General features: G+C 41.2%; 1 protein-coding gene across 42 annotated transcripts in view; it reads left to right on the top strand.

The window, feature by feature from the left end:
• The window catches only part of DST (dystonin), a 404883-nt gene that overhangs the window by 189533 nt on the left and 188728 nt on the right, over positions 1-26622 (top strand). For 39 of the 42 annotated variants that reach the window (XM_077308292.1, XM_077308223.1, XM_077308177.1 and 36 more), the window contains 12 exons: positions 12090-12202; positions 12298-12404; positions 13178-13297; positions 15508-15603; positions 15684-15811; positions 20811-20904; positions 23153-23307; positions 24642-25104; positions 25199-25327; positions 25559-25636; positions 25743-25904; positions 25995-26099. In XM_077308292.1, coding sequence (XP_077164407.1) covers positions 12090-12202; positions 12298-12404; positions 13178-13297; positions 15508-15603; positions 15684-15811; positions 20811-20904; positions 23153-23307; positions 24642-25104; positions 25199-25327; positions 25559-25636; positions 25743-25904; positions 25995-26099 — 1750 coding nt within the window. Of the gene's footprint in view, positions 1-12089; positions 12203-12297; positions 12405-13177; positions 13298-15507; positions 15604-15683; positions 15812-20401; positions 20700-20810; positions 20905-23152; positions 23308-24641; positions 25105-25198; positions 25328-25558; positions 25637-25742; positions 25905-25994; positions 26100-26622 lie in introns of those variants that run through there. The other 3 variants (XM_077308408.1, XM_077308326.1, XM_077308495.1) reach the window with 3 other exon arrangements.

The raw sequence follows: 26622 nt of genomic DNA on the forward strand, positions 1-26622 counted from the left end.
GATGGCAAGGATTGTGGGATTTAGGTAAGTAGGAAGTTGTCCACCTGTCCCCATAGTTAGCAGACATATCCAAGCACATGGGATATTTTTACCAACCGATTCCTGTAATGTATGGGAAAATTTAGATGGTATTAATGAATGTCAGGACTGCTGTGTTACATATGAATCAACACTGGAAGACCCTGGTGCAAGCTAAATCTCCTCCTCTTTCCCTGTTTTTCCTCTTTCTAAGCTGATGCTTGGAACTTAAAGATCAGTGAGTGTTCATTTGTCACCTGGCCAGGTTTTTTGATGTAGAGGAGAGGTTGTTTCTATTTTTTTGTAAGTTTCTCTTTTTAGCAGTACTATAAATGTCTCTGGTTATATATGGATAACCCTGTTTAGTTCCTTTAGTGATAGGTGCAGGACCAGGAAGTGCTGGTCAACAGAGACCATGATATCACAATCATAACTAAAGTATGATAAAGTAGAAAACCACTCCCTTAGGTGAGTCTAAGGCCATGATGTGGAGCCTGGGCTGAATTATGCCAGTTTGGGGCAGGTACATGTAGGAACATATAAAGAGAGGGGAAGAGCAAGGAACATTTTCCTTAGGTTATGGTTGGAATTTGGAGTTGACAAACTTTTCCAGAAATCTGTAATAGTTGCCAGATAGTTGTCCTGGTCAGATTAGTAGGACAGTGGCTACTAGGATTGCCAAGTTTTAGAAGGCACAAATCTGGCAAATTGAGAGGTTAGTTCAAGCAAAGCCTGGCTTAAGGCCTGCCTAACCAGGGTAGAGTCCAGTAGGGTCAAGGGATGAAGCCAACATAGGTATATCTGATCTCCTGCTTTGGCCTCCCTACAGCAACCTCATGATCCCACCAACATTTATTAGAATGGTGGTGGGGAAATGGAATGGAAGTTGGCTTCCTCCTCCAGTGCTGTGGCATCACTTTCAGGCATGAACCAGAAGTAACATCAATGTGTAGGGGCAATACTTTAGTATTCACCCAAAACGTTATTGTAAAACTATAGAATTTTAGGCACATGGTAGAGTATCACCTCACTATGCTGACATCACTTCTGGTTCATGCTGTGTGAAGTTGGACAGAGAGGGCCCCAACCCACAGCAAAATTCTTTTGCCATTGACATCTGGTTACCAGCCCTGGGCAACCTTAAATCTGCATAAAATGCTCTATTCATATAACACTTAATATTTCTGGTAAGGCCTTGGAGAAGGAGCATGTCTCATGTCTTAAGTGCCACTCAGTGCTTAACACCCAGACCCATTATGCACGGGGGTTTTAACGCACATTCGGGGTGGAATGGCGGCGACTAAAATCACCGATAACGCACGGTGCCGGCGGCAACTGGCTGCAGATGCGACGCACGCCGCCGAAAAAGCCGCGTTAGAGGAACGCGGGAGAAACCGCAGCTTCCTTGACAACCAGGGCCCAATCAGACGCGGCGCCGAAGGCGCCACGTGCATAATTGGGGAGTTCCGGGTTCAGCGGGGCAGAGGCAAAATCGAAGCAGCGGGTGGAACGCCGCGTCAGGCGGGAGGGCACCAAAGGGAACGGGGACAGAAAGGCGTCCGGAGATCCCAAAGGGGAGGGGAAGCAGGGGAGCCCCGGAGGCAACGGGCCGGGGTGCTGAGCACCAGCGGGGAAGAGGGGGCAGCACGTCCCTATGAGGGACGGCACAGAGGCCACCGCAGCGACCACCCACCAATCCCCGAACCCTCCCCCAACCACAAACGACAGCAGAGGCGAGGGGGTGTGTGAAAACAGACGAACTTTATAAAATATTAAAACAGTGTACAAAAGTGCAAATAGTAAAAAACAGTACAAACAAGGGAGAACAGCAAACACAATACGCGAGGGGGATACAGTAAGAAAGGGGACGACCTAGGGGGCAGATGGAACGGGGCAGCAAACAAGGGGAGGGGCGAACCGGGAGGCAACTAAGGGGATGGGACCGCGGTGACACCCGAACCCCCCAAAGTCCAGCTTAAGGGAGGCGGTAGGTCCACAACGGCAGCTCACGTGGGTGGCGAGGAGGGTCCGGCAGCACTGGAGTCCGTCGAGGCATCCCCTGCAAGGGGGCAAGAAAGGAACCCGGTGAGGGCGTCGGCCGTACCAGCGGTCCCTAGAGGGCCATGACGGCAAGGCGCCGCAGAACGGCCAGGCAAGTGGCCTGGGTTCGCGCAGCCGCCCGTTGCCGCCATACACACCCTCCTGACGACGCAACATCCATGTGGGCGCTCCAGCCTCTGCCCACATGAGGTCCAGCAAGTCCGCATGGGGAGGAGGCGGCCCTGGAGTCTCAGCAGCAATGGCCCGGAGCGCTTCGAAAAAGGCTGCCCGCAGCCTCTCGAACTTCTCCCGGCATTGCCGGGGCGTCCGGGAGTATCCAGCAACCTCCAAATAAGCGGAGGCCCCACGAAAAATGTCGTGGCAATTGACCAGCTGGCTGGTCATGAGCCGGCGCGCGTGGCCCAGGGACAGGCAGTGGAGCAAGAACAGCTCCACTGCCCTGCATTGCCACCGGGCCCCATCGCGCCGCTCCCGCCAGCTCCGCAGCATGGTCACAAGTGACCAGCCATGCCCAGTTCCCGCCCCTTCCTACCACGCCCCGTGGCGTCCGGCCCAGATTCTCGCGAGGGGCACCGGGACTGCCCCGCACGTCCTCAGAGAAGCCAGCAGCCCCCGGATGCCTCGCTTCCTCTGGGCTCCGCATCGATGCCTCGACACCCACCGCTCCGGGTTTTGCCGCCGCCGCGCCCCGTCCCATGCATAACCGGTATGCTCCGCGTCTTCCCCCTCCGCGTTTTCTATGTGACCCGAATTCGCCGTTTCGGCGGCCGTGCATAATGGGCCCCACTCAGGGCAGCTGTCCTGCCCCTGAGTGCCTCCTCCCCCAACTGGCTTGCCTGTCTGTCCAGTGGCCACCTCATTCTCTGTGGTCCCCTTCTTCTTTTGCCCTCAATCGCTCCCAGCATTAGGCTCTTCTCCAGGGAGTCCTTCCTTCTCATGAGGTGGCCAAAGTATTTGAGTTTCATCTTCAGGATCTGGCCTTCTAAGGAGCAGTCAGGGCTGATCTCCTCTAGGACTGACCGGATTGTTCGTCTTGCAGTCCAAGGGTCTCGCAAGAGTCTTCTCCAGCACCAGAGTTCAAAAGCCTTTGACGCTCGGCCTTCTTTATGGTCCAACTTTCACAGCCATACATTGCAACTGGGAATACCATAGCCTTGACTAGGTGTACTTTTGTTGGCAGGGTGATGTCTCTGCTTTTTAGGTTGCCGTCATTTGTTTTAAAGGGTATTAAAAACTGTCCTTCCTGACTTATATGGCAGAAACCAGAACAGGCCAGATACATGAAAACTGGTCATGCAAGCGTAAAACTAGCCATTTGGAAACTCCGTTGAAAACTCCAGTCACATTCTAGCTTGGTGTAGTGGTTAGGAGCAGTGGCCTCTAATGTGGCGAGTTGGGTTTGATTCGCTGCTCTTCCACATGCAGCCAGTTGGGTGACCTTGGGCTTGTCACAGTCCTGATAGTTCTGTTCCCACATAGCAGTTCTGTCAGTACTTTCTCATCCCTTCCTACTTCACAGGATGTCTGTTTTGGGGACAGGAAGGGGAAATGATTGTAAATCACTTTGAGACTCCTTAGGGCAGTGAAAACCCGGGTAAAAAAGCCAACTCTTCTCCTCCTCCTCCTCCTCCTCCTCCTCCTCCTCTTCCTTTTTGGCACACAATTTGTACATGAAGTTTAAAGTGTCATTTGTGGACATTCTGGGTTATAAGCTTGTTCCGCTTTGATTAGAAATGTTTACAATTTTCTCTGAGTTAATATGACATGTTTACAAAAGCATTAGTGTACTTAGACTGTGATCCTGCAGTGAACAGTTAAACTAAGTGATATTATTGTCTACTATGCAGTTATGAACTTGTTTACATGAGTAAATTCCCACCATGTGTTTACACTACTTTATTGTTTTTCAAGCAATATCTAATGTTAAGAGGAGTTTCAACAGGGGAGGCTAAACTGTGGCTCTCCAGATGTCCATGAGCCCCTTCCAGAATGGAATTGTAGTTCTTGGACATCTGGAGAGCCACAGTTTGGGCACCTCTGCTCTGCATGCATATCTCCCCCACGAAACCATAAACCAATATACTGCAGAACTAACCAATTGGCTCATCAGCTGGCACAATTGATGTAAAGATTTTATGGTTTTATGGTTTCTAATATTATACTAAATTAAACTATTGATAAATTGTATTTACATTATGTAAATTTTATAGATTTTATATGTTGGAAACTACTAGGAAGGATGGTCTATAAAACTGCACAATAAATACAAAAATAAAAATAAAATATGAAGAAGCTCTAAGCTGGTGGGTGGGACAGTATGAAAGCAGGCTGTCTTTTCAGCATTCTGACCCCAAGCCATTACAGCCTTTCTAGTTATGAACCAGGACTTTGTTTTGTGCCTGGAAAAAGGCAGTCAATGCAGATCTTTCAGCACAGGGTTGACACAATCACTGTATAACATGTATTTCCATGTGTTTATCAATGTCAGGGCCACTGTTAGTAACCTTCGTGCCGGGAGTAAAATAGACACACTCTGCAGGGCTTCACTTTATGTAGAGCCTCAAATTTACTTGTTCTTGCATTTAAATGTTTTTGTGTACCCTTTCTTTAGTAATTACAATTGTGTTTTTACATAATCTGCCCATAAATCCTGTGCACAAACCTAAACACTTCTGCACATTCAAAGGTATATGTCCTTCATCTAGAGGCTTGCCTGGTATCTACCCTACTTTCTCTTGGCCAGAACATTTATTTTTGTCCATCTCATATAGCTCCTTAGCTTTATCCATCTCATATAGCTCCATATAGCTCCTAAGGTTACTATGGGAAGAGCCCCCAGGGAAGTCTCTATATGAACCCATCCTCTAAGTAATTTTTCTAATACCCAAGTTCATCTCATAACTTCATAGGCAGTGGAGTCCAATTTTGCTGCCAAGCTCTGCTCTGCTCTGACTTTCACATGTTCTACAAACATTGTTTGTATGTACTTGCTTCGTGTTTACACTGCACAATTTGCTTTTTCAGAGTTCCCTTGTGTGTGATGAGAGCTTTATGCTCATGACCTTTATGTATGTGTTCTGGGGTGGGGCTTGCTGCTCTGGTCCTGACTTCTCTCCCCTGCATAGTCATTCTCTTTATGAATAGGGCAGTATTTTTTTTTAGAGAAGAGGGGCATTTTCAGAAATAAACAAATCCATTTCTCAGCATCCAGAAAGTGAACAGTGTGTTCTGGGTGTGGCACTCATAGCATAGGTTATTTCTGAGTTGTTTTTGTATTACCTCCGGTGCCAAAGACCTGCCATGTAATGACTCATAAGGTTATGACTAAAGAGTGGGTCATTATACCTTTTAGAGATGTAATTTGGGTTATCATGCCTGTGTTCCTCCTTCTTGCATGATGTCACAATGGGAATTCTTTTAAAGTTAGCAAAAGGCAGCATTTAACATAGTGCAGGATTTTTAAGATTCGTAAGAGATTACTAAATCTTATGACTGTAACTCTTGAAATTAACTCATAAATCGGCTTGACAGCACCCCAACACCATACTTTTTCACATCCCAATAACAAACTGAAAACTCTTTATCAGAAAATGCCTGCTTTGGATTGACTGGGTTTTGGCCGCAAAAAGTCAGCCTGAGCAACCACTAATAGTCCTTGTTTCAGTTGTGGAAAGGCTTAGAGTGTATGGATCCATCTTTTCAAGGAGCACTGCTGATCTGCTAGTTTTATAAGGCTTTTAATTGACAGAATTGTCTAATGATTCTGTCAACAGATAGTAATTGTTCACATGGGTCTTACATACTTGTTATTTGGGTGGCCAACTTTGAGCTGGGTTATTCCTGAGGCTTTGGGATCAGAGCTTGGGGAGGGCAAATTTTGAGAAGGAGAGGACACTCAGTGAGGATGTTGTACCATAGAATCCACCCTCCCAAGCTGCCCGTTTCTCCAGGGGAACTAAAGTGTGTAATCTGGAGTTCAGTTGCTGCATGTTCCCATTCAAATATCCCTAGCCTTTCATAGAAAGATCATAGACTTCTCTGCATGCTCAACTTGTGACTTTTCTTAGATGATGTTCTGCAGGTGTCAGAAACAATTTAAGTATGGTGGTTTGGCATGTCTACCCTCTCTCTGTGTGAGTTTAGTCACAAGGCCAGTTTATTTGCTCCAGATATGCTGAAATAGTCAGGAATATAGAACAAGGGTGCTGTCATTATTAATGATATCCCAGGTGGTGTCACTGCACTAGCCCTCTTTTAAAAACATTTTTGTGCAGTGTTATAGTGATACAAGTCATGCCCTCTTTTCACTTTGTAATGAGCTAATTGGGCAGAGGTCCTCCTTCCTGTCAATCTTGAATGCACACTGCAGGGATGATGATGATGATGATGATGATGATGATGATGATTTTAAAGTTCACTGACAAGGTTGATTCTCCAGTTGTAAAAATGAAATTGAGAAACAGCGCTTCTCAGTGCTGTGGAAAAAGTTTTGTTCTACAATGTTCGAAGATACCACCTGCAATGAGAAGTATTTTCATTGAATAATTAAGTTCACATCAGATTGGCTGAAGGGTTCTCACAAGGTGATTTCCTGACTGCAGCTTGCATTACTTGCATGTACAAGAGTTGCCGCTTTCCTCCATAGAAGTAAGGGGAAGGAGAGAGGGGGGGAGGGATAAGAGAAAGAGCATAGTTTTCTGATAGGGTCATGGGCACCGATGGGTGTCAATGGACAGAATAAAACAGATTGAAGCTTTATATATGGAGAGTAAAGTAGACTCCAGATTGGTTTGAAAAAAAAAGGGTAAAATGCTCCCATGTAGAAAAAAACTAGAAAAACCGAAGCAGTCACTATACACCTAAAAATACATGTGGAAATACCACAAAAGCCAAACTAGCATGGGGCTGAACTTAGAAAACCAACCATGAGGGAAAAGTCCTTGTTTCTGTTAACTTAAGGAACTGCTGGTTCTTTTTGAGTAGCTTGTATCTGGGCAAAACACCATGTACTGTTTTCTGTACATTTGTATTGAATAGAATGGTAAAAATATGTCCCTTGTTTTTATTCTGCCTTTCTAGAAAGGAAGATATGCCTCCTCTTCCATTTTATCCTTGGATCAGTCTTAAGAATTGATTCAAGGTGAGCTTCATGGCTGAGTGGAAATATGAACCTGGGTCTTCCCCAGCTTCATCTGACACACTATACCAGCCATTTTTTCAGCTGGTGGGCACCCTGGGAATTCTGGCATTGGATTGTGGGCACAGCCACAAAAGAGGAAGAGCCAGCCACAAAATATCAGGGAATAAGGCCTTTTCAACATTTCTGGCAGAAGTTCTGAATGTCTTTTAAAATGAACAGTGAGAATAGTTGGGATGTGGTATCAACTACAGCTGAAGCAATTAAAACAAAATTGTGCAGTCATTCAAATCTCCAATGTCCAATCAGAGGCCCTACTGAGCAAAAGTCCCATCTGGTTCTGCCCAATTCCTAAAAGCACTTGTTGGGCACCAAGAAAGTTGTCAGTGGGTGCTGTGGCTCCCATGACTACAATGTTGGAGACAGCTACAGGAAATAATTACTATGGTTACTATGTTGGGGATCCCTGTTTGAGCATTAAACATGAGGCAGTTATGTAAAGTGGTGAGAACACAACATGAAAACTGGAAGCATTTTTGGGGCATTGTTTAACATTCCTCACGTATGTTGCTTGGTCAGAGTTTAGAGAACCATGTTTGCAGTTTTATAAAATCAGCGAATCATAGAGTTGGAAGGGACCTCCTGTGTTATCTAGTCCAATTCTCTGCAGGAAATGGCCACGAGCCAAGGACCTACACAATCCCTTCTGCCCACCCATTTACAATCTGCCTAAGTTCACAGAATCAGCATTTCTGTAAGATGACTATCTAGTCTCTGCCTAAAAACTTCCAAAGAAGGAGAACCCCACCACCGCCCAAGGAAGCCTGTTCCACCGAGGAACCGCCTTGTCAGGAACTTCTGGATGTTTAGCTAGAAATTCTTTTGAATTAATTTCATCCCATTGGCCCAACCCTCTGGGGCAACAGAAAACAACTCTTCTCCATCCTCTATGTGACAGCCCTTCAAATACTTGAAGGTGGCTATCATATATATAAATAATAAATACTAGGAATGTGCAGAGAATGCGTTTGCTATTCTTTGATTTACCAAAAGTATTCTGTTGGTTGGCAGAATTTAAATATGCAAGAGGGCTTCTTAAAGAACAAAATAGTTTTATTATGAAGAGAAACAACTTTCTCTTGGCTCCTTCGGTTCGGGAGCCAATCAGGGAGGACGTATGCTCAAAAGAGCACAAAGTCTCCAATTGAGCCCATCAGAACACTGGAAGAGATAATCTGAAAAATTATCAGTTAGTTCTACCTATGCTAATGACACATCTCCTCCAACACCCCCTGCAGGACACTCCCAGTATTCTGCTCAATCATACACACTGCAGATCTTGCATATTCTGTGGTGATTTTTTTTAAAAAACCTCTCAGTTGAAAACTTTATAATTGGTAGATTTCAGTCAGATTGTTTTTCTCCGTGGACAGAAAAGGCTTGTCTGACGACGTGTCCTTTCTTGTTCTGAAAAGCTGGCAGAGGAACAGGCAGCACTTTGTATTTTGTGTCTCATGTTTTGCTCCATTTCTATTAGCATGTACAATATGTATTGGAAATCAGTATAGTGAAGAAAGCAGCAGTAGCTTTTAGTGTCTTCCCCTCCCCCCAGCTTGCATAGGGTATGGTGTGGGAAATATTTATTTATTCATCTAGATCATCATTTGTTTATCTTTTTATTCCCCTCCCCCCCTTCCAAGGAGCTCAGGATGGCATACATGGTTCTTTTTTCCAAATAAATCATTAATGTTTAATCTGTATTATTTTGGCTATAGCAAAAAAGATTTGTGGTTTTCAGTTTGCCGTTCCAACAATTTGTTTTAAAGAGACTCCTTTAAGTTCAAGCAGGGAACAATATTTAAAAAATAATTACATGAGAAAGCAAGATACTAACTCTCCTTTACGTTCAAGCTGAAGTGAGGGTGTTGTTGAAAGGATTTTGTTGCTCATTTATTGTGTTTAATAATGTTTTTAACTGATGGACATGTAACGTGTATTGTGTACCACCCCAAGCCTGTGTGTGGGTAGGTGCAGTACATTAAAACCAATAATAAATAAATAAATAAATAAATGAATGAATGAATAAATAACAGTAGATATCTTGCCACTTCTGGGGTTTATCAAAGCCTGCAGAATGTTTCAGGGGGTTCTCAGTGGTAAAAACGTTGAGAGAGGCTAGGTTAAGCAGAAATGTTTTCTTTTAAATTTGTTGTCTGATTCTGGTGACAGAAAATATGTCTAAGAGAAAAGTAACAGTTCTTAGTTGACAGCTGAAATTATCATTGCTTACATGTCTCTATTAGAGCCACATCTTTCTGTTGACTTATCTCCCTAAATATACCGTTTATTAATAGCATTGCATTTTATGTTCCACTTAATGAATTATAATCCCTTAGGTTATGTTTAAATTACTTATCATAGATTCTTGTTTTCATTTTCTTGCTGTTGCTATGTTACCTATACTAATTTGGCAATTTTTCTGCTGAGCCAGTCTTTCTGATCACCTAGCAATGATAACAGAAGTTTGTAAGACTTAATTGTTATGACTGATCAATGAGTATGGGTCGAATGAAAATAGAGCCATGCAGAAGATTCCCGAGAGAAATATGTGCCCCACTTGAAGAAATTCTGCTTTAGTTGTGGATATCAGAGGGGTCAGTGTGAAGACATAGAGACATTAAATTAAAGAATTTATCCCCTTTAGTGCTATGTCTGGCCCATGAGGGGGGCAAGGCCTGAATGTTATCTATATAAGTGAAGAGGTATATTTGAGAGGTTATGGATTTATTCAAATTCTAAGCCCAGAATAGTCAGATAAAGTTAATTATGGAGAATAAGCATGAAGACACAATAATAAGAATATTGCAGCACAGAATACTAAAATGCTTGCAATACTTATACATGTTTCCAGTGCTTAAACAAACCCTTTATGAACTCTGGTGACTGTAGAATTGAAGTTAGGAAGAAGATGGACCGCAAACAACGATATTAGCTATTCTATTTTATACAGGGATGTCATCTGGAGTGGTTTATGAATGTTCAGGTATCTAGTGTTTCAAGCGCATTTTGGATTTATAATGACCAAGAAGTTCAAAATTTTGTGTAGTCTGTTCCTGCCTATTCTCCTGCCTCATTTACCTCATTTGTTTTGCAAATATCTCTGGAACAACTAAATCTTCTTGAATTTGGCTGAACAGGTGGGCCAAAGAGGTAACCACTGTTCTGACAAAATGGAGGCTGAATGGTCATGGTAATACCTTACTGTGATTGACAAGTGCAATTCCACCTCTCTCTGTGAACAACCGGCAAGAGCTGAGACGAAAGCTGGCAGTTGACAGTTAAGCAAGTGTAGAGAGATTAGAGGAACAGAAATAGGGATCTGCACACTAAATAACTTGGGTGTGATTTTGATTCATCCTGAATCACCGGCTTGGTACAGTGATTTGGGTTCCCATTATTCGAGTTTATCCAAATTGATTGGGTTCTATTAGAGCTCTCTGCAGCTGCAGAAGTATCTGCTGGGGAGATATTTAAAGACCCCACCAAACATTGGTGGGGGGGTTTTCTCCCCAGAAGACCTGTTTGTGGCTGCGGAGAGTTTCAGACAGGTCTGCTGGGGAGATATTTAAATACCCCACCGAACAGCTAATCCTCAGCCTCTAATCTTTAAACGTCTCTCCAGCAGACCTGTCTGAAGCTCTGAGAAGCAGCTCTCCACAGCCTCAAGTCTGCTGGGGAGAAAGACCCCACCAAACAGCTGATCCTGGTTCAGTGAAATTAATAAAGTCAAATGTTACTGCAGGGTTTTTATTTTTAGCTAATTTGATATAAGTAAAAACTCATTTCTTTAGCTGAATGCTGAAATTACTTACATGATTAAAATACAGCAACTTCCTTACTCAGCTACCAAGTGAAGCAACAGACTTCATAATATCCTTTGCGAATGTATTCCGTTTAGGCATGGATATGGCCAAGTGGTACATACATTATTCATTTATTTATTATATATATTTGTATACTGCCCTCCTCTGAGGCTCAGGGCGGTTCACATGAATCGTAGGGAACTATACATCAAACTCAGTTTTTTATATTTAATAGAAACAATGGCAGTGGTAATTACAATAACAACAGCAGAAGAATGACAGTTCGACAGAACAACAATCAAATAGGTCCATGGTTTGAGTCAGGTGCATGGATTCATGAGAAGGAGGTTCTGGGGCCCAGTGGTTCCATTTTGATGGTTCCATTCAACCTCAAACAAATGCTTGGCCGAGGAGCTCCCTTTTGTATGCCCTGCGGAACTGGTTTAGGTCCATCAGAGCCCTGATTCATTGCGGGTAAAAGGTTCTAGATTCCCTTGTTAAATTTTCTCTCCCTGACAATTTAGAGATCTGTTACCTATCAGAAGAGCCTCTTGTGGCTCAGAGTGGTAAGGCAGCAGTCATGCAGTCTGAAAGCTTTGCCCATGAGGCTGGGAGTTCGATCCCAGCAGCCGGCTCAGGGTTGACTCAGCCTTCCATCCTTCTGAGGTCGGTAAAATGAGTACCCAGCTTGCTTGCTGGGGGGTAAACGGTAATGACTGGGGAAGGCACTGGCAAACCACCCCATATTGAGTCTGCCATGAAAACGCTAGAGGGCGTCACCCCAAGGGTCAGACATGACTCTGTGCTTGCACAGGGGATACCTTTACTTTACTTTACCTTACCTTTACCTATCAGAATAGACAGTACCAAAATGGAAGGACCATGGGTCTAACTTCTGTATAAGTCAGTTTGGTACATTCAGCTCACTAACATAAAACAAAGTTAATTGCTGTTGCAGCTGCCTACAAGAAGTTCCCTTTCCCAACTAAACTGTAGTCCTTGTTTTGCAGGCCGGACCTGATAGACATGAATACTGTTGCTGTTCAAAGCAACCTTGCAAATTTAGAACATGCTTTTTTTGTAGCAGAAAAACTTGGTGTTGCCAGACTTCTGGATCCTGAAGGTGAGTACAGAAGAGAATAATGGTGAACTTTGACATCTGATGCTTTAATGTTTACATGTTGATCATAAGCTACTTGTATGTAATGTTCTTTTTAGATGTTGATGTCTCCTCACCTGATGAGAAGTCAGTAATCACGTATGTGTCATCACTTTATGATGCATTTCCCAAAGTACCAGAAGGTGGTGAAGGCATCAGTGCAAATGTAAGTATTTAACTGGTCCTTGTTCACACAAAATAAGGAAAATGTACCAAGAACAGGATGATGTTTGGAGTTGCTTAGCTTTGGAAATGTTTCCTCCCAGGTAAAACCTGAACCCTATTTAAACAAATATTACTAAAATCTATATTGTATTTGTATTTGTAGTTGGTCAGTCTCTGACAATTGACTGAGTTCAGGGGGGATTGGCCATTAAAGTCATCAGGAAGACTCTTTAAAGTTGATTGGCTTGAGGACTTCCTCCCTCCTGCCAGGACCATCCCAGCCCAAAAAGGGAGGCAGGTGCTGTAGTGAGGGACAGGGCTGCCCAAACCAGCACCACATTGTTGCAGTGAGGGAGAGGTCAGGGCCTACCCAGCTTAGCTTCACCCTGGCCAGATGCCTTCGCCAGGCCCTTCAGTGAGCTGTTTTTTACCCTCAACAGCTCCTGGCTGAGTTTCTGTGATAGCACTGAATGTTGTTCCTAAACATTCAGCAGCTCATAGAACAAAGCTGAAAAACTATTTTCAGCCCAGTTTTTATGACAGAAGGCATAGGGTGGTGATTTGGCTGAAGTCGAAACCTAATACCTTGGGTTCAGGAGTACCTTACAGAAGAAGGTAAAATACTGGGGATTGCTTCCAGTGCTGGTTCATAACGTATAAGGGTGGGTGTATTTAATTTAACACGTTAGATTAACAATACAGCTCTTTTGTTACAGGCTTCTAGAAGTATCCAGATTTAAAGTAATCTTGTTAACACTTACTTGATCCTCCTAGGATGTTGAAGTCAAGTGGGTTGAATACCAGAATATGGTGAACTACCTCATCCAGTGGATCAGGCACCATGCCACAATAATGGCTGACCGAATGTTTCCAAACAATCCTGTGGAACTCAAGGTGAACTTTGATGCTTTTATTTCCCTGCATATGGTAAATAGGGGAGATTACTTTAAATCCCATTGACTTAAAGGGAGGGAAGGCAGGATGGTATAGCCCAATCTCGTCAGATCTTAGATGCTAAACAGGCCACTGCTTGGAAGGGAGGCCACCAAGGAAGACTGCTGAGGAAGGCAATGGCAAATACCCTCTGCTTGATCACTTGCCTTGAAAGCCCCTGGCTGGGATCACCATGGGTTGCAACTTGACAGCACTTGCATACATTAGTAATAGATTCAGGTGGGAAGCTGTTGGTCTGAAGCTGCAGAACAAAGTTTGACTCTAGTGCCACCTTCAAGACCGAACAAAGTGTAGAACATTCATGGTATTGATTTTGTTGGCCTTAAAGGTGTCACTGGATTCAGACTTTGTTAAGCATCAGTAATGTTGGTGTAAGGTAAAAAGTATGATTTAAAATAGACTAAAGCCTTTATGAAAGCTCAGACTTGATATGCTACAAGTTAAACATTTAACATGAAATGAGTGTGTGGTTATGTGTCTGAGAAAGTGTGCATGCACATGGATGCTTACACCTTGAATAAAATTGCGTTCGCCTTAAAGGTGCCATTGAACTCAAATTATGCTCTGCTGTTTCTTAATAAATCTTTTAAATTCAGACCTGTACCATTTAATTCACAATGCTGCCTGCTCTTTAAATCTATAAGGAAATTTGGTGTTAATAAAATGGACTGAATATAAATAAACAGGCAAATTGTAGTGTGATGTATGACATTTTCATGGATAATATGTTAAATATTTTTTTTTGCGGTCAGGCTTAAGTGTATATTTTACTTTACTCTAACCATGTACTTATTTCAAGTATAATTCACAAACTTTTGAGACAATGTACCTCCATAGGTTAGTTACAACCTCATTTTATGTTCTACTGCTCTGTAAGAACATTCCCCTTACACTGAGACAATGTTTTTGTGGGAGTGGCAAAATTGATACAAGAGAGCATTTATTGTTCCACTGCCCTGCTTATGTAGACATTTGTAGCAACTTGATTGAACCACTTCTTAAAAAGTTGCCAGAACATCATGATATAGATGGAGCAAAGAGGCTGCTAAGTTTTGTGCTGCCACCATAAAAATCCAATGCTCTAAAGTGGCATAATTTTAAACTCTATTTTATGATCTGTTTTAAACTGCATTATACCAAATGACCATATTCTTTTGGTCTTTTATGTATTAACTTCATACAACTTGGTCTGAACAACTGTAATAAAGTTTGAACTGAACTGAACTGTCCCACTGCTCTGTTGCTGGAGCCCATTACACTATTGATTCCAGTCAAATTCAGCACAGCAGCTGCTGTTGCACTGGAGCCTTACTTCTTACTTGTCTGCTTTAAATCAAGTTCAGTGTACAGATTCTTTGAACTATGCCACTTTAGAATGGACATGGTAGTATTGGTTGCATCACTCAGTATACCTATATGGAGAAACTCACTATTCATAAAAATCTGAATCATCAAGAAGTTAGAGTCTGGCAAAGGCTCAGTAAAACTAATGCTTTGCAAGCAGAAGGTTCTAGGTTCAATCCCAGCATCTCCAGTAAAAAAGAAAGAAAAGGAGCAGGAAGTAGGTGATGTGGAAGAGCCTGAGAACCTGGAGACCTGGTGAGTGGGCCATCATGAATTGGATGGACCAGCGATCTCATTCAGTGTAAGGCAGCTTCACGAGTGATCCTTCTTCCTGATGAAGTAGTTTTCTGGTGGTATAGAGTTTTCATGTGACAGCCCATGTGCTGTAGTGGTTAGTGTTGGACTAGGATATCCCAACTCTGCCACACTACTTTGTTTGGTGACCTTAAGCCAATCACATATTCTCAGTTTAACCCACCATTTGTGAAAATGAAATGGTGGGAGAAAAACTACATAAGCTGCTCTGAGACCTCATGGGAAGAAAGCTGAAGCATGAATGAGGCAAATAAATAAAATGCCTGCAAGAGATGGTGTTAGGATTCTGGCGTCTGCCATGGAGGGTTAATGAAAAAACTTGACCATCTAATTATACCCTTCCTTCCTTAATTAGTGAATAAGCCAACATAAAATGAAGTTTTATGTTGTTGGGTGTGAGAACTTTTTAACCATCTCTACTAGAGCAAAATAATGTAAATAGTAATTCAATGATTTTAGCAGAATTAAAGTTGTGTTCTTTTTTTTTAAAGGCACTTTATAACCAGTATTTACAGTTTAAAGAAACAGAAATTCCACCAAAGGAAATAGATAAATCAAAAATCAAGCACCTATATAAATTACTGGAGGTAAGCCATGTTTTTGTGGATTGAGGAATTCTGGGCTGCATTCCTTGTATTTTGATCTTACGCAATCATTCCTTTTGAAGGTTTGGATAGAGTTTGGGCGTATCAAGCTCCCTCAAGGCTACCACCCAAATGACATAGAGAAAGAATGGGGGAAGCTGATTATTGCTATGCTTGAAAGAGAGAAGATGCTTCGGCCAGAAGTTGAGAGGTATGTTGGTACTTTTGCTTTACAAGTGTGGTTTGTAACTTACTCTTTTGAAAAGATGAAAATATCCAAAAAATGGAATTGCCTGTAATATAGACATCCACACATTGAGTTGAATATCATTTTAGGCATTTTAGCAAACAATTAAAACATAGCTCAAAACAGTTCATGATGATGGATCTTGTGTAAGAATTTGAGCACTCTATGTACTTAGAATGTATTTTTTGTATGTAGTATGTACTTTTGTATGTACTTTTGTATGTACTATGTACTTAGAATGTATTTTATTTGCAGTAGCATTTCTCTGCCTCTTAAGTGTAACAAAGATTTTGCTTTAATCTAGAGTATAGATGATGATAATAGCCCCTGTTAGAGTTGCTGACCTGTGTATGGGACATGTCATTCTACCAAAATTATAACAGATCTCCAGACTACAGAGATCCATTCTCCTGGAGGAAATGTGAGGGTAGACTGAACTGAATATATCATATCCGTGCTGAGATCTCTCCCCTCTCGCACTCTGCTCTCCCTAGAATGTATCCCCAAATCTCCAGGAATGTCCAGTTCTGGAGTTGACAATCCTACCCCTATTTGCATAGGTGAATGTTTTTGTGTGAATTCCTTCCTTGAATCTTTCTCACCCCTTGCAATATTGAAGTATTACCTTTGATAAAGGGGAAGGGTTAGCCACAGGAATGAGGAATTGTTTGACAAAGGGAAAGTCCATTGTGGAACCTCTTTTTTTTTTAAACAGCCTTTATAGATTTCATACTCTTAGCCATTATTTTCTGCTAGAAGAAGAGTTGTTTTTTATACAGCACTTTTCACTGCCCGAAGGAAAGTGGCTTAAAATTTTCTTCCCTTCCTCTCCCCACAACAGACATCCTGTGAAGTAGGTAGGGCTGAGAGAGCTCTGACAGGACTGCTTGGTCAGAACAGCACTGTCAGGGCTGTGATGAACCCAAGGTAACCCAGCTGGCTGCATGTGGAGACGCAGGGAATCAAACCTGGCTCACCAAATTAGAAGCAGCTGCTCTTAACCACTATAACACGCTGGCTCCTACACTATGCTGGCTTCTATAATTTTGCTAGGAATTATATTGGTAGTTTGTTGCTTCCTGACTGCGTTCAGAGAAGAACAAATCCAGTAATCCAGGGCAGCAAATAATGGCTGGCGACATACTCTAACCATTGTTTTATTATTGAATTGCAAAATTCATTTTCTGCCTCTCTGGAAACCTAATCAAGGCGGCTTATAATAAAAACAAACAAAGCCATTACAACAGCCTTTTAAAAACAAATGAAAACTGGTTAGGGCTTAAAAAACAATAATCAAGTAGCCTAAAATAATGCTGATAAAATATTTCTCATGCTGACTCTTCAGATTAATTTACCCACCGAGTGTCAACCAGAATAATTTTTATAGCTAAAATTAATTCCCAAGATTCCTCTTTATTAATCTTCCCCTCTGCCCTCTCCAAGAAAGGAAAATCTCAGTATTTCCTCAGTCAGTTCACTATTTCTCATCTCCCCTATAGTCTTTCCTACAGTAGCCTAACTTTATCAAACAAAACTCCTCTGTTCTCCAGCTCTGCTTCTAGCTCAAAGGAGGAGGAGAACAAAAGCCATTCTCACATTGATTTTTACAACCACTTGGGGGTGGGGAGGGGGAGCTGTCTGGAGTTTTTTTTAGTCCTTAAAAAGGTGGATTAGCACACTGTTCTCACATTATATAGAACTGCTATTGGACTTTAGCCTTTTTTTTTTACATGAAACCTACCTCATGTATATCTGACATGTAAATGATCCTTGTAGAGCAAGCAGAGACTGACTCAAGAATTTTCTCTGTGAGTTATAACTAGCAGGGTTAAGAAATGACAGTGTTGTCCCTAGCCATTCTCAGTCACAGCTCCTCTGTTGGTCAGTTTTTACCAGTTTAGTACCAAGCCTCTGGTGAAGGAATAATTTTGCTTGTGTGTCTTTGTGAATATGTGAAAGAGATATTTTGATGCCTGGTTTTAGGAGTCCGTCTAGTCTTCTGTGGCGGAAAGCATATAAACATGCACTCTTGATGCTGCTTGCTAGCCAGTTTTAGTATAGAAAGGGATCCCTCAGTAAGAAATGATCTCCCTCTTCCTGATATAAGCTGTCGGTAGTTTAAATGGATTGTAAAAAGCCTTTGATCATTTTTACTAGATTGTTGCCAATTGTATTATGTCTTTTCTACAACCAGCCCCATGTGGGAGAGTATAATCCAAATTAGAAATGTTAGTTCTGAATTGTGTCTTTCACAAAGACACTTCAGCTCATAAAAATGGGGGTGTAAAGACCTTATATGTTACAAAATTTCATGCAGGTAATATTTAGTATTCCTCAAGATAGATTGTGTGAATCTCTCCGGTACCATAGGTGGAAAGATATAGGCATGATTCAGAAAGTTCATCAAAATGTGAATGAGCCACGGGATATCCCCAGGCTCGTGCACTCATTTTTCACTCTTGAATCTCATTTTTCAGACAAGCACATATTATAGTTTATGTTTTTAATTATCAACTTGTGTGAGAGGGAAGGAAAAGAGGAGGAAGGGGATGGAGCCTCAACTTGTACACATAAACATGGCTTATCATTATGTCTGAATTGTGGCTCAGAGATTCAAGATGCATTTAAATCATACGGACTGTAATTACCCATGTATTCAAAGGCCACAGAACAATTGAAAGCCCTTGACGGGTAACCAATATGATGTGAGCACTTCTTCTCTTTGTTGAACATTGGGGGACTGTGTAACAAGCCTGCACAGTTTCTGCAGGGACAGATTATCTTGTGTTTTGTGTTTTTTTATATTTCAAACAGCAACAGCACAATGGCTGTGGAGGTTGATTAGGATATACAATTGTTGAATTATACAAAGCTTTAAGAGAAGAAAGAGGGGAAAATGGGCTGTTTGCTTGAGGAACAAAAGTTTCAAGAACTAGTTTTGTTATGGGAAATAAGGAATTTAACAAACAAAAAAAAGCTGTGTCTTGTCTCCTGTGGGCTAAATGCCAAGGAGCTGCCAGTAAAGTCTGCTAATGGATGGCATGTTGCAGATGGCATTAAAGTGATTACTGGTTTCCAGGAGAAGATATAGTATGCATATAACAACCTCAGTAAATATTCTGGAAGAGTGGGATAGTTAGCCTGTCTTGATAAAAGAGTCGAAATAGGAACTTGTTGCACAATGCTCTCCAAGAAAATTAGCTTAATGCTGGTGACAGGTCAGAGTTATAAAAAACAAAGGGAATGTTATTTGATAAAATATAATAATTTTTCACCTTAACAAATAATATTAATAAATTATAAAATATCTATTAAATGAATGATATGAGCATATAAGTGGATGTACATGCTTAATTTTAGAAGAAGAATAGTTGTTTTTTATACTTCACTTTTCACTGCCAGAAGGGGTCTCAAAGTGGCTTACAATCACCTTCCCTTCCTCTCCCCACAACAGGCACCCAGTAAGGTAGGTGGGGCTGCGAGAGCCCTGATGTTACTGCTCTGTGAGAAGAGCTCTATCAGGACTGTGACTAGCCCAAGGTCACCCAGCTGGCTCCATGTGGAGAAGCAGGAAATCAAACCTGGCTTACCAGATTAGAAGCTGCCACTCTTCATCATTACTACACTGTGTCCCCCAGAGAGCATTAAGATGTAGTCAGCAGTACTTGTTCAAGATCTCCAGCCCTAAAGAGATCAGCTTGGCCCCAACCAGAGCCTGGGCCTTTTTGGCTTTGGCCCCGGCATGGTGGAAAGCTATGCCAACTGAAATCAAAGTTCTGCAGGCCCTCAGACAGTTCTGCAGGGTTTGTAAAACGGAGGTATTTGACCAGGCCTATGGTTGAAGCCTAAAAATATCTGATCTGCTGGCCTCCCTGTTAGAATCCACCAACCAGCTCAAATGGCCATTTTATGGCACTCCCCCTTTCCCCATGATAGGAAAAGCAGGGAATTAGTCTAACTCTTGTTTCCATATTTATAATGTAATTAATTGATTTTAAATTTCTATTTTTATGTTACAGTTTCATACATATTGAACCTTTACTGTAATCTGCCATGAGTCTCACAAGATAGGATGGAAAACAACAATAATAATAAAGAACTGATCATAGCAGTTGATACTTGCTGTCATCCTGCTCTTTAAGGGCCCAGGGAATGTTCTAATGCTGCAATAGCCTGGATTAAGGGGGCACTGGGGGCCCTATGGAAGAGTGTATAACTATCCTGAAGAATTGTTTTAAAAAGAAAACACCAAAATAATTGCAATGTTACTTTGTTAGTCATCCTACAGTCATGTGGAACTGTAGGAAAAGGGTTCCTTTTCCATCTCCATCTTCCTTTCATTATTTAGCTTGTTGAAATTGGATGAGGCTTACATAAAATATTTGGCATCTCTATATCCCAGTTAACGCCCTAATCATTCTGATTAGCCCATACTTGTACAGGTAATTCAAGCTAGAGAAACCAAGCCTTCATTGGCATACGTAGCTGTAGGCAAAATCCTCTGAAGAGGTATCAGAATATTATTTGCAGGGTTTTGCATATGCATGTCGGGACCTATTTAAGGATGCAAAGTCTGAGCTGTCCTTAAAAACCAGAGGAGCTGTGAAATCCCTGGAAGCTATATGTTTTAGGAGGCTTTTCAGCTTTGTAAATGACCACTGGAGCAGCTTTTTAGCAGTTAAAAAATGAATACTAATAATTACGGCTACCATAGCAGCGACTCTCTATTTAGTAACAGCACTAGCACTCGAACCAGCATGGACTCCAATGAAAACTTCTTATCTGTTAACTGTGGTCCCACTCTTGTTAACTCTTGTATAAGCTTTGGCAATGGGCCCATGGAAGGATCCAGGTAAGTGCTGGAATTACTTTGCGAAATTTGGTAGTGTTTTATTTTGTCGTAGATAGTAATGTTAATAATGACCAGCCTTGCGTGACTTGTTCTAACTTTGACGTCTTTTAGGTTAGAAATGCTGCAACAGATTGCAAACAGAGTGCAGCGAGACAGCCTGAGTTGCGAAGACAAACTAATGCTTGCTCGAAATGCTGTGCATTCAGTAAGTTCATTTAAATACCTGCCTTCTGCACACACACCTTCTGTATTGAGGACTAGTGTGATCTATGGCTGAAGTGGTGGAACTAGCATTGCCAGCTCTCTCTTAAAATGTTTGCAAAACTTCGTACTTACAAAGTAGTAAAAAACAAATCACTGTCCATCAGCCTCAGCTCCCGGGTTCTTAATATGGGAACTATAGCGGCTGTTATTTACCAGGATTGTTGTGGTGAAGAGAAACAAGTTACTTGGCGGCAGCAGTGATATGTAAGCAAGGATTGCACCATATGTACTCATTCCACTTATTTTATAAGATGAATGAAAAGGAGTGAGAAATTGGGTTTATAGGCATTATATAAAAATGTTAATGTAAATATATGGGTATAAAATGATTTAGTTATACATCTTGCCTCAGTAGCATAGCAGGATTTCAGCTGGCCACCAGAAGCTGAGGAGATAGCTCTAGGGTGAAAACAGACATACGTTCTAAGTGTATTAGAGAGCAGGCATTGTGGTCTGCTATAAATCAGAGACCAACAAGAGTTTTGGAAGATGAGCTTTTGAAAGTCAAAAATCAGATAACTAATGAAGGGAGCTTTGAGAACTCATTTCCTGAGCATCTTGTTGGTCTCTGTAGCACTACTGGACTCGAATGTGTTGCGGAAAAGATATGAACATGTTCCTTACATTCCAAGTAATTCCTTTTTGGGGACAAAATTTTCAAATCCTTTCTACCCTGAGTGGAGGTTTTGCTTATCTTCCTCTTCAGGAAGATAGAGAGAAACTTCCAGATGGTGACCTCTGCTATATGAGTGAAAGATAATTTTTTTTTAAATGCTCTAAGGGTGGGATGGTTTTTAAGGTGGAAATATTTCTGGAAGTGTATAGATGTTTGCATTTTAATTGTTCAAGTTGTCGGTTGTGAAAGCTTGTGACTTCTGAAGTGGATGCAAACATTGGTAGTTGTTTTCTGAACGCAGTGCATGTGGCAGCCAAGGCATTTGCTGTAGCATCTTAAGATGCTATGGAGGGTCTTCTGTATCCCTTTTATTATACTTATTCGCCCCAAAATGATCACTTTTGATTAACAAAGGCTGATCCTTGGTGGTTAATGCATAATATTTTGCTAATCCATCAGTTTGCTTTTTTGTCAGCCTCTAAACTGGTACAAATTATGTGTGAGAGCTGAACAGTCCTGGATCACATTGCTATTCTTATTACTTGTTATTACTTAAGGCAACTGTCACCTGAAAATGCAGAGTCACTGGCATGCCCTTTTACATTGAAGAGCTTACATCCTGCAAGTCCAGCAGTACAGAGTCTATAATGAAATGTTCTGGGGATGGTACATGCTAAGCTTTACAAAGACACCTGCAGTCACACATAAACAGTCTGCAACAGCAACAAAAGTCAATATTTTTTGCAAGACGTTTTGATGCAAATGACCTTTCATCCTTTGAAATACTTCCAGCTGAAAAACTCTGTGAATCCAAGATGACTGACTCAATTGGCACTTTCTGATAGATATTGCTTTCTGGAGAAGTTAGTTCTTCCTCAGCTTCCTTAGAACTGTTTATGCCTGCATTTGTTTGAAATCCTCCTGTGCTTCTAAATGAAGCAAGAAGCTAAACAATACAATCTTAAACAGATTTATTCAGTAGGGCTATTCAGTAGGGCTTACTCCCAGGAAAGCATTGTTAAGACGGCACTAAAAATGTTTAACTTAAACCTCTTAAGTCTAGCTTTGCTTTGTTTACATATCTACGATTGACAGCATCCTACTGGTATCCAGAGCTAACTTGGATGCTGTACCGTAGAATTCTTTTTTCCTGATCATCTATTTATGTGTATGTAATAATACAGAACAGTAAGAAGATGACACTGTAGTCAATCTCGTGTACCCCATAGTCTTTCTACCACATATATCTGATGGGGCAAGCTGTTTTTTTATATACGTATACATGTGTGTGTGCACATATGAACACTGATCTATCTGATCTACCAATCTGATTTGATGTACCTTAGAAAACAAGTCAAATTGACAACGTGCAAATTAAAATGTATCTTTTATGTCTTACCTTGCTTATCAACTTTTCTTCTGGCATAATTTTATCCAGAAATAAATATTATAAATTGCATTAATTCAGAATGATTTATGATGCATTTTAGTGTACAAAAATATATTGTTTTGTCTCTTTTTAAAGATTTCTTTCCCCATTGTTCACATCACTGATTTTACTCTCTTAACATAGGATTCAAAACGATTAGAATCGGGTTTGCAGTTCCAGAATGAGGCAGAGATTGCAGGCTATTTGCTTGAAAGTGAGAATCTCTTGCGCCAACAAGTCATGGATGCCCAGATTCTTATTGATGGAAAATATTATCAGGCAGATCAGCTGGTCCAGAGGTATATGCATTTATACACACTTTGTATGTCCTAACAGGTGATTAAAAATCTATCCTAAAGTTGGGCTGGTGAGGCCACACTGTACATCTAAATAAGCATAAGCATGAACTGAAGAAGCGGGAACTCTGTGTATAGAAAAGCCTATGTATGTGCAATACATAACTAGAGAAAGTAAACTCAGTATGAATGTGTCAAAAGAATCATGGCCCAATCTCTTGGGCTTTGTTCTCAAGCAAATCCTAGAAAATTATTCCCTGATCATATAGTGTCATGCAATTAACAAGCCACTGATAAGTATACAGTTTAAATATGCCTGTGGAGCGGGCTATGCAGAGGCATTATAAAGTATGCAACTGACAGTCTCTGCTGTGTTGACAAGAATATACTAACAATAAAAGAGCGGAGAAGAGACAAAACAGAGAAAGAAGGGGAAAAAGGAATGGACAAGGACAAGGGATAGGTGTAGGAAAGGAGGGGGAAAGAGTACCCCAGTCTACTGCCTGGGACTTCTGGCCCTGGACCCCTCTGAAGGGCAAGATCTTGCAGAGGAGTCAGACTCTGAGGATTCTGACTCCACCTGGGACAACCCATCCTCACCCCCCATCTGGTGGCCTCTGCCCAGAGAAATCCACCCTCCAGTTGGTTTACCAGCAACAGGGGACACCCTAGGGCCCAGTCAGGGGCGGGGCCCCCACAGGAAATGACATCTTACTACTGTCGAACACAAATAAAGAGCTAACAAAAATAATATCTAAATATGCTTGGGTAGCTACTTAAATAAGGAAGAACTGGACCAACCCTTCATGTTAACACATGTTATACTGGATCCCTGTATAATTGTCTTATCTCTTGTTCTATCTATTCATAATTGATTTTAAACTTGTAATTTTATGTTTTTTTATTTATTGGATGGTCTGTGACCATAAATAAACTGATTGATTGATGGTACATCCTTTAACATGTCCTTTTAATTTGGTTAATGTCCTTTAATCTCTGGGATTAGCTGATTATATATATATGGAAAATCCTGCTCTTAGTTTCTGGACTCTTAAGACATAGAAAAGAGCAAGCTGGAACAGAGAAACTATAATTTTTTGTAAGCCATTATTTAATATAACTTTGTTAGATCTGAATGTACACCTGTTTTAGCTCACTGAAACCCACTTACTGCTGCACCACAAAACTTGTCATGCACCAGTTTTACCCGTCTCTCAAAAGGTTAATCTAGAGGAAATGTGCTGAATGCCTGTGCTAAATTCATTGACTAAAATTCTGTGAGTGTCCTGTTATGTTTATTTCTTTACTAAATGCTGCTATTATGGATTTTAACACAGGGTTGCAAGACTAAGAGATGACCTTATGGCCTTAAGAGCAGAGTGCTCCTCGATATACAGCAAGGGGAGAACGCTGACAACAGAACAGACCAAGATGATGATATCAGGAATAACACAAAGCTTAAACTCAGGATTTGCACCAAACTTAAGCCCTACTTTAAGCTCTGGACTGAGCCAGGGTTTAACCCCTTCCTTGACTTCATCCAGTCTGACATCAGGTTTATCATCGGGTTTTTCGTCAAGACTGACTCCATCCATTACCCCAGCATACACACCGGGTTTTCCTCCACAGATAATTCAAAGTTACATAACAGGTGTTGACAGTGGTGCACTGCAAACACTTAAACTGATGCAGGTCCGGAAGCCCTTGATGAAATCAGCATTTGTGGACCAGAATTTAACAGAGGAGGAAGTTAACATGAAATTTGTCCAGGATCTCTTAAGATGGGTAGATGAAATGCAGGTAACCTCTGTGTGTGCCGTTCTCCATTTCCAGATTATCATTCTTCTTAATGTCTGTGAGGGATCAAAATTAATTTTCAACTTCTGCCTATAAGGTACAACTGGATCGGGCTGAATGGGGTTCAGATTTGCCAAGTGTGGAAAGCCATGTAGAAAACCACAAGAACGTCCATAAAGCTATTGAAGAATTTGACTCAAGCCTTAAAGAAGCAAAAGTCAGTGAGGTACAGCACAAACAAAAAAAGATGTTTTCTGGCGGTGTTTATATGCATGCCTTTTAAAACTGAGTTAAGTCTAAACTTATTACAGGTTACCTAACTTCATTTGAATTGCACAACTGTGCTTTAATGTTGTACCATGCAAATAATATAAACAATGTCATCCTTGTCTTAACGGTCAAATGTTGCCTAATTATTTTTTCCTTTTGTTTTTCATTTTCCATTTGTTTTGCACAGATCCAAATGACTGCTCCCCTTAAACTTAGCTATGCAGAAAAATTGCACAAACTGGAGAGCCAATATGCAAAACTTTTGGTAAGATAACTGCTTGCAAATTCAGCTTTTCAATAGCTCTTGATTTGATAATGAGAGGTTTTAAGGGGAAAAATGGTGTGTGTTTTTTACTCTTGTCACTTTCAAGAATACATCAAGAAATCAGGAAAGACACCTTGATACCCTTCACAACTTTGTATCTCGTGCTACCAGAGAACTAATATGGTTGAATGAAAAAGAGGAAGAGGAGGTTGCATATGACTGGAGTGAAAGAAACACAAATATAGCAAGGAAGAAAGAGTACCATGCTGTAAGTATCATAGACTTAAAAAAAAATGTACCGAGTGTAACCACCTTGTTTTCTTCTGGTTTCTAAAGCTAATTATTTTTAATTTTGAAGGAACTAATGAGAGAACTTGATCAGAAAGAAGAAGTGATTAAGTCGGTTCAGGAAATAGCAGAACAATTGCTCCTAGAAAACCACCCTGCAAGATTAACTATTGAGGTAGGTTGTGTGGGCTAAGAACAGGGACATATGGATTTAGCAGTTTTTCAAGATTTTGTTTATGGGGCATTGAGACATACGAGCAAAAGAAGGGCCCTATTGGTTCAGACTCCAGCATCCTGTCTTACATAGTGAATAACCAATTCCTCTGGCAACAGGGCATAGAGACCAAGGCCTTCCCCTTATGTTGCCTCCTGGCTCTGGAGTTCAGTGCTTCTGAATGTGAAGATTTCCCTTAGTCACCATCACTATATCATCTGGCAATGAATTCCACATTTTAATCACTTTCTGTGTAAAGTAGTATTTCCTTTTGTCTGTCCTGAACCTATTCTCTATCAATTTCATTGAATGTCCTCACGTTGTAGTATTTTGGAAGAGGAAGAAATTTTTTTTCTTTGTCAACTTTCTTCACCTAATGCATAATTTTACAAAACTCTATCATGTTGCTCCTACCTTAAGGTAAAGGTATCCCCCTGTGCAAGCACCGGGTCATGTCTGACCCTTGGGGTGATGCCCTCTAGCG

This window comes from Paroedura picta, chromosome 1 (genome assembly GCF_049243985.1).
Source record: "Paroedura picta isolate Pp20150507F chromosome 1, Ppicta_v3.0, whole genome shotgun sequence".
NCBI lineage: Eukaryota > Metazoa > Chordata > Lepidosauria > Squamata > Gekkonidae > Paroedura > Paroedura picta.